Genomic DNA, 12,492 nt, shown 5'->3' with positions numbered 1-12,492 from the left:
AGGAGAGAAGGAAAGGACATTGGGAGAAAGAGTTTCATACTATTAGCTTAAAGCTTTCTATAAATAGCTTGGTGATCTAACTTAACCACAATGTGACAGTCCTAGTTCTGTTACTGTGTGACAAACTATCGCAAACAATGCTGAAAACCTGTATCTCCAGAAACATTTATTTTGCTTCTGGGCCTGAGGAGGCTCATCTGCTGAGCCCACACTCTAGGCCTCTCATGAGAGACAGCCGGTGGCTGGAACAGAGTCTGTTTACTCTTCACTCCCTCGTCCGGTGCCAGAAGCCACTTGTCCAGGTGGTCTGTCCAAATGACGGCTGAGGTAAAGCACACTTCCTGTAGGGCAGCTGAAGATTCCTACAGTGAACCAGGTGAGAGCCATGTGGCTAATCTAAACTTGGAGGGTTTTCAGTCACTTTGTTCACATTCTGTCTGTTATCCGCTAATCCCCAAGGCCAGGCCATACTCCTAGGGAGATAATTAGATTGCACCTTTGCTCAAGAAATGGAAAAATGGAGATTATGGATGTGTTTTAAAACTATTACCCAGGCTCAGTGATTAAGAGCACTTGTTTGTTTGTTTGTTTGTTTGTTTGTTTTTTCCCAGAGGACCTGGGTTCAATTCCTAGCACCCACATGGTGGTTCACAAACATCCATAACTCCAGTTCCAGGAGATCCAACACCCTCCTCTGACCTCAACAAGTACCAGGCCATATATATGGTACACAGCAAAACACGAGCTGGTGAGATGGCTCAGTGGTTAAGAGCACTGACTGTTCTTCCAGAGATCATGAGTTCAAATCCCAGCAACCACATGGTGGCTCACAACCATCTGTAATGATATCTGATGCCCTCTTGTGGGGTGTCTGAAGATAGCTACAGTGTACTTACATATAATAAATAAATAAAAATTAAAAAAAAAAAGCAAAACACCTATACACGTAAAACAAACAAACAAAACTATTAGCCCAAAACAAAGATGGGGAGGGTCTAGAATGCAATTTACCCTTGGCCTAGGAAGAAGTATAAACTCTGTGTAGAAAGGATAGAAATGCTCCCTGATGCTTACCTGGAGGGTTCCTGGGCTTTTCCTGATAAGACACCAGCAGAGAGAGGTGGCCTAGAAGATAAAGTTAAGTGGAGGGCTGGGGCTCAGAGGTAGGGCATTTGTCTCCAGTGTTTGGTTCCCTAGGTTCAACACAGTATTGCTGAAAAGGCTGTGGGGTGGGTGGGAGAGTCAAAGTCACTCAAGGTCCCCAAATCACATGTGCCCGCACATCTTCAATTTCAGATCTCAGCAACCACCGTCCCCAACTGACCAGCAAACCCTTCGTCTTCCTTCTGGCTTTCCCACTCATTTCCTTAGGACTGGTTTAGGCACTGGCTCCTCCAGGTCCAGTGTCCCTTCCACTGGGGTCCATGATTTCCCTCAATACTCTCTCACCAGTGTCTGCTGTTTATCCATGTCTTCGCTCCTCTTCCTCCTCTTGGAGTCTAAAGTGCTTGAAGGCACAAGGCCTTTGAACCCATAGGACCCTAGCAAGTGATGAACAGCCTAGGCAAGGAGGTAGAGTCTCCCTAAGCCACCACCACACAGGACTCAAGGACACAAGGGACTGCAAGCTCTCTGGTTTCGCCCCAGGATCTTCTGCATCACTTCCCTGTACAAGCCAACTGGAGCTGGGCGGAACTGGGCTGAGGTGTGCTTAGCTTGCCCTTTAGTGTGAACAGCCAGCTCTGCGGGTGTGCTCAGCTGTGGCCTCCCCTCAAGTCTCCCCAAATCAGCCAGCTCCTCTTCCCAGTTCCTCTCTGGGAGCAGATCGACCTGATTCCAGCTAAAACCTTAGATGCGATAATAGGAGGGTGAAAAATGTATAAAGGGTCGAGAGTCGGACAATCGGTGGCAACGAGATGAACATAGATTAATGACGGTGGACCTAGGTCTGGTCTCCTCAGCCTGGGCTGGAGAAGGTTCATGGTTGATACCTATTAAAGGGCTTAATGAAATAATTATAATTCACACCCCAGAGCATCAAAGAATCAATACCGGGGGAACTTTGAGCCACTCTAGGGGTGGCACCCCACTGGCTTCACAGTTCAGCTCAGCAGGCAGAGCGAGGAGAAGGAAATGCAGTTGACATGAAAGTTGCATTGAAAGAGGGCAATAATAGATTAAAAGCTGCCGGGCTCCTGGTGACTGGACGTCGATATCCTTTATTCCCTGCCTTCCCCCGATTCTGTCCCCTCCGTGCACTATTAGCCCGAATCGATGGGCTGTCAATTGACATCACCAGCTACAGCATTAATGCGAGCTCACAAAGGAAGCCCAGCCTTATATTATCACTTCTCTCTATTCCAAATTACCACGTAATGCAGGCCACGGGCAGCCTGTGACATGTTAACACTATGGACGATTTGTTGGGATTGGACTAAACATTTCACGGCTATAGATTTCATCAGAGACTTGATGACAGAAATAAACTGCCATCCACTGGGAAATCACTGGAAATAATAGAATTAGGCATTGTTTGGGAATCTGGAGGGACAATGGAAGAATGACGAGGTAGGAAGGAAAAAGAGCCCTACAGCTGGTAGCCTGCTGTGGGGACAGTTCCAGAGAAAGACTGCAGTTCAAAGACCTTACACTCCATCTCGCTGAAGAACAGGTATTTGGATTTCGTCCTAGGTTCCTTTTCTGGTTTTGCACAAGAATTGGGAAGATCCTTTCCCTGTGACAACCCAGAATGTGACAGGGTGTGTTGAACTGTCACTAAATTCTAATCCCAGAACCTCAGAGTGACTTTCCAAATTTGCAAGTAGGATCTTTACAGAGCTGACTGGGAAGCTAATGTTTAAGGCTGTACTTCTAAAAGACTAAATTTACATCCTGACAAGCACAGTAGGGCAGCCAGGTGACTGGAGAGTCAGAAGATTCCCTCTCTAGCAAGCATGGCTCTTGTCCAAATGTTGACTTCGGACTTTCAGTCTCTACACTGGAGACAATAAGTCTGCTGTTTTAAACTATCTGTGTGTGTTTGACGCTTTTTATGGGACCCTTAGTAAATAGCGTTTACTCATAGCTAATGATAGCCCATTTACCGAGCCCGTACCCAAGTCAGCTGCAGGGCTAAACAGTTTGCACACACGGGCTCACTTCATTCTTCTGACAATCCTAAGGTCGAGTATTGTAACCTCCACTTCTCAGGTAGTTCCTGAGAAGTAACTGTTCAGCCTTGTACAACATTAGGGGGCATAGCAGGTCTCTGGACAGAAACCTGAGAAATGGTAAAACAACAAAAAGCTGTTGAATTCCCCAAGGTTCTCCCAATTGGCTTCTTGCTTGCAGCTGGCCTTCTTTCAAGTGTCTAGTATTTCCTGAGAGTGGAAACTATTTGGTTTGAATTGAACCCCAATGCATCAAAACATCAAATAGCCTCACCTTTGCATTCCTCCTGCCTCTGCCTCCTATGCTAGGTTACAGGCAGGAGGCACATACCCTGCTCTTACATACCTGTATGAAAACACTTTCACTTCTATTCCTTCTCCATCTTCCCAACTACTCTTTTGTTTGTTTGTTTGTTTGTTTGTTTGTTTTTCGAGACAGGGTTTCTCTGTGAAGCCCTGGCTGTCCTGGAACTCACTCTGTAGACCAGGCTGGCCTCTAACTCAGAAATCCGCCTGCCTCTGCCTCCCAAGTGCTGGGATTAAAGGTGTGCGCCACCACTGCCCGGCCTTCCCAACTACTCTTAACAGTTCTCTCCCATTTGTTCTTCCCTGCCTACAGCAACTTGGTGGAAAACGTTAAGACCATGTGTTGTATGCTTCCTTGTCTCTAAAACGTTCAGAATGGATGGCTAAGTGTGGGACCAAAAAACCCACAGCAATAGGGTTGCTATAGAGTTTTGTTGACTAGATTGTTTTTGCATCGTCTTGTGACTATACACAAGATATTGACACCCCCTTCAAAGTAAAGCAGATGGTAGATGAACTGTTATAGCTCTTGTCTTGTATAGAACTCACTATACAATTACAGACGCCCCTGAACTTCTAATCCTTTCCTTTCTCCCTCTCAAGTGCTACCATATAGTCATGTAGCACACCAACTATTGTGTAAATCCTGCTGGTCGAGCATGACTGCCTGAGCTGAGCCACAGCGCCCAGCAGTCTAGCCAAGTATCAGCTCAGAAGTGAGTATTGGTTCAATGGTTACATAAGACTGGACCTCCTTGGCCACTGCGCCTTTATTCCCGACCCTCTTCTATACTCTTCCATCCTCACTCATACACACTAAACGCTCCTCAAGCAGACTCCACACTTCTAGCCAGGTACTTGCTCACTCTACAACACCATGCTCAGACATGAATATGGATGCTTGGCTCTGGGGCCAGTCTAGCACTAGCTATTACCCTTCACCAGGCTGCCAATAAGCAAAAGGCACCGGTTCCCACTTTACAAAAAATACTCTGGTGGGGCACAGTGTTAATGCCAACACTCGGGAGGCAGAGGCAGGGGTTGCTCTTGAGGACTACACAGCAAAATCCTACCTTGAAAAGATGTTCCCATAGCTTTTCCAAGGACCCTGACAGTTGCTTTATAATCAGCTACTGCCATCTGCTGGACAAAGTTGTCTCAAAATCAGTGTGCACAGGGAACAAAACTGGTCTTTCCATGTAAAGGGCCTACACATCTCTCCAACTATAAGCCTAGAGCCCTGAACTCAATATTATTACTTCAAAATACTGTAGGGCTGTTGAGAACTTTAATTGCTATGTATGGCTCACAGCAAAAGTATTCCCCTTAGGAGTTCGAAAGTCTGTTACTCATGAAATAGAGCACTAAAAACGCATTACAGTTAAATTTTAACTGAGACTGGCACAGTAAGTGAATGGCAGTGACCTAAGTAAACCTGAAAGCAGTTTGAATAGCTAGGAGTAAAAGTTAACAGCATGCTAACCTACAGAGTAACTGTACCTTCCTTGTAAATTGGACTTAGGGATCAAATCTAGGTGCAGTGAGCCCTACGCATAATGCCCTCTGGCTTCACTTGTAACTACTTTCTCTAATCTAAGGCTTTTTTCAGTTAGTTTCCACTTTTAATATCACTGTTCACTCTGCAGACAGACTAGACCACAAGAGCCAATACCACAAAATCAGTTCCTCACAACTGTTTTCAGTAGCCTCTTAAAGTGACTGTAAGGCTTAACTTACACCTAAGTGTAGGGGCACGGGGGACAAGAGTTATACTAGCAAGCTTGCCTTCAGTCCCCAGAACCCACAGTAAGATTCACAAACCCTGACATTTGCTTGTGTGTCCACAGAACCATTTAAAAACTCTACAAGATGTTCTTATACCCAGAGGAACCACCACCTTGGATTTCAGATGAACACGCCACGTAAAAATCCCCGTGCTGGGGGAGGGGGGGGCACACACACCTTTAATCCCAGCACTTGGGAAGCAGAGGCAGGTGGGTTTCCGAGTTTGAGGCCAGCCTGGTCTACAGAGTGAGTTCCAAGACAGCCAGGGATAGAGAAAACCCTGTCTCAAAAAAAACAAAAAAGGGCTGGAGAGATGGCTCAGTGGTTAAGAGCACTGTCTGTTCTTCCAGAGGTCCTGAGTTCAATTCCCAGCAACCACATGGTGGCTCACAACCATCTATGAGATCTGATGCCCTCTTCTGGTGTGTCTGAAGACAGCAACAGTGTACTTACATACATGAAATAATCTTTAAAAAAAAAAAAAATCCCTTGCAGCTAAGTCTTCTGTACCTAAGTTCCCTATATAGTTAAATTACATGCAGTGTTATTTCTCCAGCTTTTCACCTAAGATCCTAATGTATTATGTGGGCTGGAGAGCTCAGCAGTTGAGAGGACCGACTGCTCTTCCAAAGGTCCAGAGTTCAATTCCCAGCAACCACATGGTGGCTCACAACCATCTGTCATGGGTCCCAAAGCCTCAGCTTTCACTAGTGTAATGGCAGTTCCTACCTTTAATCCCAGCATCAAGCAAACATTAGAAGCCAGCCTCCCACCAAGGCAAAATATCCAGGAAGCCCAAGGGGGAAAAAAAAAACAGGCTGTAGATAGACCTCAGTAGTACTTCCTAACACTGGATGAAAAAGCAGGCATTATGTAACTTCTGACTTCCCCAAGCCGTTAGGTTCTGCTGCATGGAGACCTCTGAACAAGGCTGGCCACTAGGTGGCAGCTCAACATTAAATTACATAAAACATGAACTTCTTGGTAGATAGTACCCAATGATTTACTATTTTATGGGTCAGATTACCATCTGTGTAATAGTCCACACCTTGTGGCCTTTGCCTACCTACAGACTTTATAGCTAAGAACCAGTACCTTGTTCCCTTCTTTAGCTTGTTAGCTACAGGTTGAAACTACCCCAAAAGAATGCTTGCTATGTCACTTGTCACTGAACCCCATTAGCTCAAGGTGAACTAGCTAGACATTAAGAGCATGAAGTAGCTATTAGTGCTTTTAAATGCTATCTCCCAGAAGTATCTTGAGTGCCAGGCCAGCTAGAGACAATCCTGTCTCAACCACTTTCTTGTATTTAACTCAGTCAGGACAACTGTATGGTGCCAATTAAATAGTTTTATTATTCCATGTTACTTGTTTTGGGTCCCTGTGGAACAGTGCTACACCCTCTACTTGGACTGACTTAATCCACCTCTTCAATGGTGGGGCCTGAAGAAGCACCACCAGATGGGGGAGCTCCTCCACCAGGGAAGCCACCAGGCATTCCTCCAGGCATGCCACCAGCACTCTGGTACAGCTTGGTAATGATAGGGTTGCAGACTTTCTCCAGTTCCTTCTGCTGATGCTCAAACTCTTCCTTCTCTGCAGTCTGAGGGAAAAAAAATCAAATTATTAATAGATATCCAAATAATTTGGGGGGCTGACAACTAAACTCATTAGAAACCCCTGGTTCCTTAGCTATGAGTCACTCAGACATCCAAGGAAGGTAACTGCCAACACTATCTTGCATTCTGGTGGAAACCGCGAATGTTTGGACCATTCATCATCATAGTGACCCCTTCTCAGCCCTGTTCTGAGCATCTACTTCCTCTTACTGGCAAAACATGTACCTGGTTCTTATCCAGCCAGCTGATGATCTCATTGCACTTGTCAAGAATCTTCTGTTTGTCCTCATCATTGATCTTGCCTTGAAGTTTCTCATCTTCAACGGTAGCTTTCATGTTGAAGGCATAGGACTCCAGGGAGTTCTTAGAGGAAACCTTGTCTCTCTGCTTCTCATCCTCGGCCTTGTACTTCTCTGCTTCTTGGACCATGCGCTCAATATCCTCCTTACTCAAGCGGCCTGGGAAGAAAGTAACAAACCATGAGGGTGACTTAAAGGTAGGAACATTGCTCTAGTCAGAAAGCAAGCGCGATGTCCATGCTTACCCTTGTCGTTGGTGATGGTGATCTTGTTCTCCTTTCCTGTGCTCTTATCTACAGCAGATACATTGAGGATGCCATTGGCATCAATGTCAAAAGTAACCTCAATCTGAGGAACCCCACGGGGTGCTGGAGGTATGCCTGTGAGCTCAAACTTCCCCAGCAGGTTGTTGTCCTTGGTCATGGCCCTTTCACCTTCATACACCTTGAAGAAAAAAAAAAGCAAGAAGTTAAGACATCTGATTTAGAAATTACTAGTGTGGGTTAAGCTCAACTGGGGAAGAGCAGTCGCTCAGACATCCAAGGAAGGAACTAGCCAACACAGGGTTTCTGGTGGAAACTACGAATGGTTTTGGAATCCATCATCACAGCGAGACACTTCCCTAGGTTTCCTATACAAACCACACAAAATTCTAGAAACACACCTGAATGAGTACACCTGGCTGGTTGTCAGAGTAGGTGGTGAAAGTCTGTGTCTGCTTGGTGGGAATGGTGGTATTGCGTTTGATGAGGACAGTCATGACTCCACCAGCAGTCTCAATACCAAGGGAAAGAGGAGTGACATCCAAGAGCAGCAAATCCTGAACATTCTCAGACTTGTCTCCAGATAGAATGGCCGCCTGGACAGCTACAAAAAAGAGGAAAAAAATGTTAGCAACAATTCACTGTAACTTCAATCACTTCAACATAGCTAATTTTTCATTCGCTCAGACATCCAAGGAAGGAACTAGCCAACACAGTATTTCTGGTGGAAACTACGAATGGTTTTGGAATCCATCATCACAGCGAACCTGACAGGACTTGAGAGGCTGTAAAGACTATGTAAAGGCTATATTTACCTGCACCATAGGCAACAGCTTCATCAGGGTTAATGCTCTTATTCAGTTCTTTTCCATTGAAGAAGTCTTGCAGAAGCTTCTGAATCTTGGGGATTCTGGTAGAACCACCCACCAAGACAATATCATGGATCTGGGACTTGTCTAGTTTGGCATCTCGAAGGGCCTTCTCTACAGGGTCCAGTGTGCCACGGAACAGGTCAGCATTCAATTCCTCAAATCGAGCCCGGGTAATGGAGGTATAGAAGTCAATTCCCTCATAGAGAGAATCAATCTCAATACTGGCCTGGGTGCTGGAGGAGAGGGTGCGCTTGGCCCGCTCACAGGCAGTGCGGAGACGGCGGACAGCTCTCTTGTTTTCACTGATGTCCTTCTTGTGCTTTCGCTTAAACTCAGCAATGAAATGGTTGACCATTCGGTTGTCAAAGTCTTCTCCACCCAAGTGGGTGTCTCCAGCCGTTGATTTGACTTCAAAAATTCCATCCTCGATAGTGAGGATTGACACATCAAAAGTGCCACCTCCCAAGTCAAAAATCAGCACATTCCTTTCAGCTCCGACCTGCCAGTGAAGGAATATAATTGAGCTCAGGCACGTTTTTGGCAATTTAACCCTAACCAAAAACAGTCGTTCAAACACCTACCTTCTTATCTAAGCCATAAGCAATAGCAGCAGCAGTTGGTTCATTGATAATTCGAAGTACGTTGAGGCCAGCAATAGTTCCAGCATCTTTTGTTGCTTGTCGCTGAGAGTCATTGAAGTAAGCTGGCACTGTGACCACGGCATTGGTAACAGTCTAGAAAACACAATGAATTGCACAATTGTCTGGTTAGCAAATTCCAGCACTGATGTTTCAATTAAAAATCGAGAGCCCATTCCATAAGCAACAGTTTAAAAAAAAAACCTCACCTTTCCAAGGTACGCCTCTGCAATTTCCTTCATCTTTGTCAGAACCATTGAGGACACTTCCTCTGGGTAGAAACTTTTTGGCTCCCCTTTGTACTCGACTTGGACCTTGGGCCTGCCTGCATCATTCACCACCATAAAGGGCCAGTGCTTCATGTCAGACTGAACGACGGCATCATCAAACCGACGTCCGATCAGACGCTTGGCATCTGTAAAATAGGAAATGTGCCACCTCATTATACACCCCTTAGTAATTATCACTGCAAAAAAAAAACCACCCAAAGATGACCATCTGGTCTGGATGGGTGCAAACTCTGATACAGGAAGCCAAGGCCCATATTTAAAACATTGTGGCCCTGCATTGCCAAATTTAAACAGCTGCAATAATTACACTAAGGCTGCAAGAGCGTAGGAAATCTTATTTGGAACGTCCCAAATTTCCTGCCACCCGTCCCTTTCATCGCACCCCAATCAATAGCCCCAAAATACTGGCGACTTACCAAAGACTGTGTTGGTGGGGTTCATTGCAACCTGATTCTTGGCCGCATCCCCAATCAATCGTTCCGTGTCAGTGAAAGCAACATAGCTCGGCGTGGTGCGGTTACCCTGGTCATTGGCAATGATCTCAACCTTCCCATGCTGGAAGACACCCACACACGAGTAGGTGGTGCCAAGATCAATGCCAACTGCAGGTCCCTTAGACATGGTGGCTGTTCGAGACAAAAAAAAAATGCTAAGCAGTCAGTCATCTCCCGGTTCCCAGACTGCAGTGAGTCTGGACTCGGTGGCCCCCCCAGACCTATCGTCTGGATCCACGCAGACGGCCCATGGCAGCCCTGCTGCAGCTCGGGTGGCCGTGCCAGGCTTGGCACAGCCCGCCCGAGGCTGGAGGAACCATCTGTCCTAAAGGTCTGCGACAATGGTTGAGCACGTGGCCATCTCCACGCGTACCCCGCTTCCCCCCCCCAGGACCGCAAGACTGCGGGAACCAAAGAAAAAAAAATCGTCTTTTCCAACTCTGGAGCCCCTGCCTTACGGGTGTCTGAGTTCTAAAAAAAAATCCTTTCCTTTAAGCCGGAGAAGGCTAAGAGGCCCAGGCGCCCGCGGCTCCCCTCCCACGCCATGCGGAGCCTTAAGGCCATGGCGGCGCCGCCCTGACTCAGCCCATCCTCCCCTTGAGCTGCAGCCTCCGGCTCCCGGGACGGCGGCCTTAAGCCGCCGAGTCATCCCAGCGCCGTCTGCACCACGCCGGCCACCCACCGACACCCGAGTCCTGTGCCTCACCTTTGCGTGTAGGCCCGGCTGCGCTGACGACGAGACCTCACAAATGCCCGACAAGCTGCCTCCGCGTTCAATGAGACCGGTTTCCGCCCGCTCCACTGTCTCTTATACCCTGTCTTAGAACCTTCCAGAAGGGTGCCGCCCCATCCCGCTGCCCATCAGCGCTCCTTAGCCAATAGACGACCAGGGGCTTCCGCCTGCACGAATGAGGCACCGGAACGCTCCCTTAAGACCCGCCTCCGCCCCGCCCCTCCCCGCGATGACGCAAGACCGCAGCGTTCTGGAACTTTCACGCTCGCCCCCGCTCTCGGAACGGCCCGGGGGGAAAGGGGAGGGCGGGGCGCCGAGAGCCCGCGCGCGGGAGTCCTCTGTCACTCAGCGCTCGTGGGGGAGGGGAGCGGGGTGACAGCGAGGACGCATGCGCGACCCGTCGGCGCTGGCGGGCGGGGCCGGAAGGGGGACCAGGGAGGAGGGCGGGGACCTTCGCAGCGGACCAATGGCAGCAGGATTCGGCGCGATCCGTACCTCTTGGGACCCTTGGTAGCCCGAAAGAAGCGCCCGAGGGAGGTGGGAGTCCGGGAAGAGAAGACGGAAGTGGGACGAGGACAAAATGGCTGCGAAGGTTGTTGCGCCCCTCCCCCACCCGGCCCTCCGTCCTTCTCCCCCAGTACGGCCGGTTCCCGGCTTCGGGCTTCGTCCACCCCGGGTTTCCGAGCCCGAGACTTAAGGAGCACCTACGAGGCTTGTTGTTTTAGGGCGCCTCGCTCGTGGGAGGCTAAGCCGCCGCGCGATCTCCTTTGCTGTCCCCCACCCCAGCAACATAGAACACGTTGATCCCCCATTGCGGAGGCTCGATATGCCCGACATGCCACATATCCCCAGGATCCCCGTCTGTTGATCCTTTGTAAAAGAAATGGCCCGGTCCCTCTTGGCTGACCCCCGAGCCGAGCGCCCCTCCCCACCTCCGGACTAGGACAGCCTGGCCACTGTCCCCTCTCTGCCCCACCCGACTCATCAGTTTATGGAATTTATTTAATCCTTTATGGAATCAGTTTAAGGATCATTTTTTTTCCCTTTTGTGGGTGAGTTAGGCATTGGCAGTCCTGGTTTCCGGCAGCCCCGTGTCCTTGATTGAATGCTCTCGACCTTTTATTTTCAGTAACATGAGGTAATGTCTCTCCTGACATGACTTTTACCAAAAATTAAAACGCCCGACCGCGCAGAGTCCTTGAAAACGTGACTGAGCCAATGGCCCGAGCCGGGACTTGGACTAGGAAACCGCAGTGCTTGGAGGCAGGGCGTTCCGGGGCCTTGTCACACCAAGCCCGGTCTCTCTAGCACTTTCCACGTGTCCTTTCAAATAGGCAAGGAGCGCAGCTATTAGTTAGTTTTTTGCTTTCTTTTTTTAAGAATACTGAGACAACTTGTAGTTGCAGCGTTTGAATTGGAAGGTCTCCAGACCATGTGAGGAAGGAAGGCTAGCAGAAGGCTCGGGACTCTTTGTCCTTGTCAAAAGCTAGTAATCACTAAGACAAAAGTCATAAATTTTTTTCTGGTATTTGTATCTTGGGAGGAATGTTGGCTTGGAGTTCATGAAGGGACGTACTTGACTCTTGTTACAGTTCAGGACGTTCGTTTTAATAAATGCTTTCCATGCAAACATGAAACGTACATTATATATAAAGTGCTTTTTACAGCATTTGGTTATCAACACAATTTTCTAAGGTATGTAGTACCCTCATATATTAGAAACCTGGGGAAAAGTGAGACATAGAGACATTACTTGTAGGAATAGACTCAACTAGTTTTCCTTGGAATCACCACCTCCATTTGTTTGTTTGTTTTTTTAAGCTAAGGTTTAACTGGGTGCTGCGGTTCAAGCTTTTGGTTAGCACTCGGGAGAACAGGGATCAAAAGTTTTGCAAGACAGAAGTTGGGATATGTGAGACTGTCAATCTGTAAATAAAATTTAAAAAAAATTGAGAGCCTGAGTCTGTTTCACAAGCAAACTTTCTGGAGGTGGGTGGTACAGGCCTGTGACCCTTGCTACTCC

The 12,492-nt window shown here is 47.8% G+C and overlaps 1 protein-coding gene and 2 non-coding genes across 3 annotated transcripts; all 3 read right to left on the bottom strand.

The window, feature by feature from the left end:
* Positions 1-6,593: 6,593 nt before the first annotated feature.
* Hspa8 (heat shock protein family A (Hsp70) member 8) lies at positions 6,594-10,538 on the bottom strand. Its single transcript, XM_028755738.1, has 9 exons — positions 10,443-10,538; positions 9,659-9,868; positions 9,162-9,367; positions 8,896-9,048; positions 8,258-8,813; positions 7,844-8,046; positions 7,425-7,623; positions 7,106-7,338; positions 6,594-6,864 (listed from the first exon to the last, which is right to left on the bottom strand). The coding sequence occupies exons 2-9, from the start codon at positions 9,861-9,863 to the stop codon at positions 6,679-6,681; spliced, it is 1,941 nt and encodes a 646-aa protein (XP_028611571.1). The 5' UTR covers positions 9,864-9,868; positions 10,443-10,538; the 3' UTR covers positions 6,594-6,678.
* On the bottom strand, positions 7,707-7,792 carry LOC114611280. Its single transcript, XR_003709814.1, has one exon. It is a non-coding gene; the product is annotated as a small nucleolar RNA SNORD14 (small nucleolar RNA).
* Positions 8,122-8,207, bottom strand: LOC114611279. The gene has a single exon (XR_003709813.1). It is a non-coding gene; the product is annotated as a small nucleolar RNA SNORD14 (small nucleolar RNA).
* Positions 10,539-12,492: the final 1,954 nt, after the last annotated feature.

Source organism: Grammomys surdaster, unplaced genomic scaffold (assembly GCF_004785775.1).
Source record: "Grammomys surdaster isolate TR1022 unplaced genomic scaffold, NIH_TR_1.0 126086, whole genome shotgun sequence".
NCBI classification, from domain to species: Eukaryota; Metazoa; Chordata; class Mammalia; order Rodentia; family Muridae; genus Grammomys; species Grammomys surdaster.
Note: the sequence above shows the minus strand (reverse complement) of the source record. Positions and strands in the feature narration are given on the sequence as shown.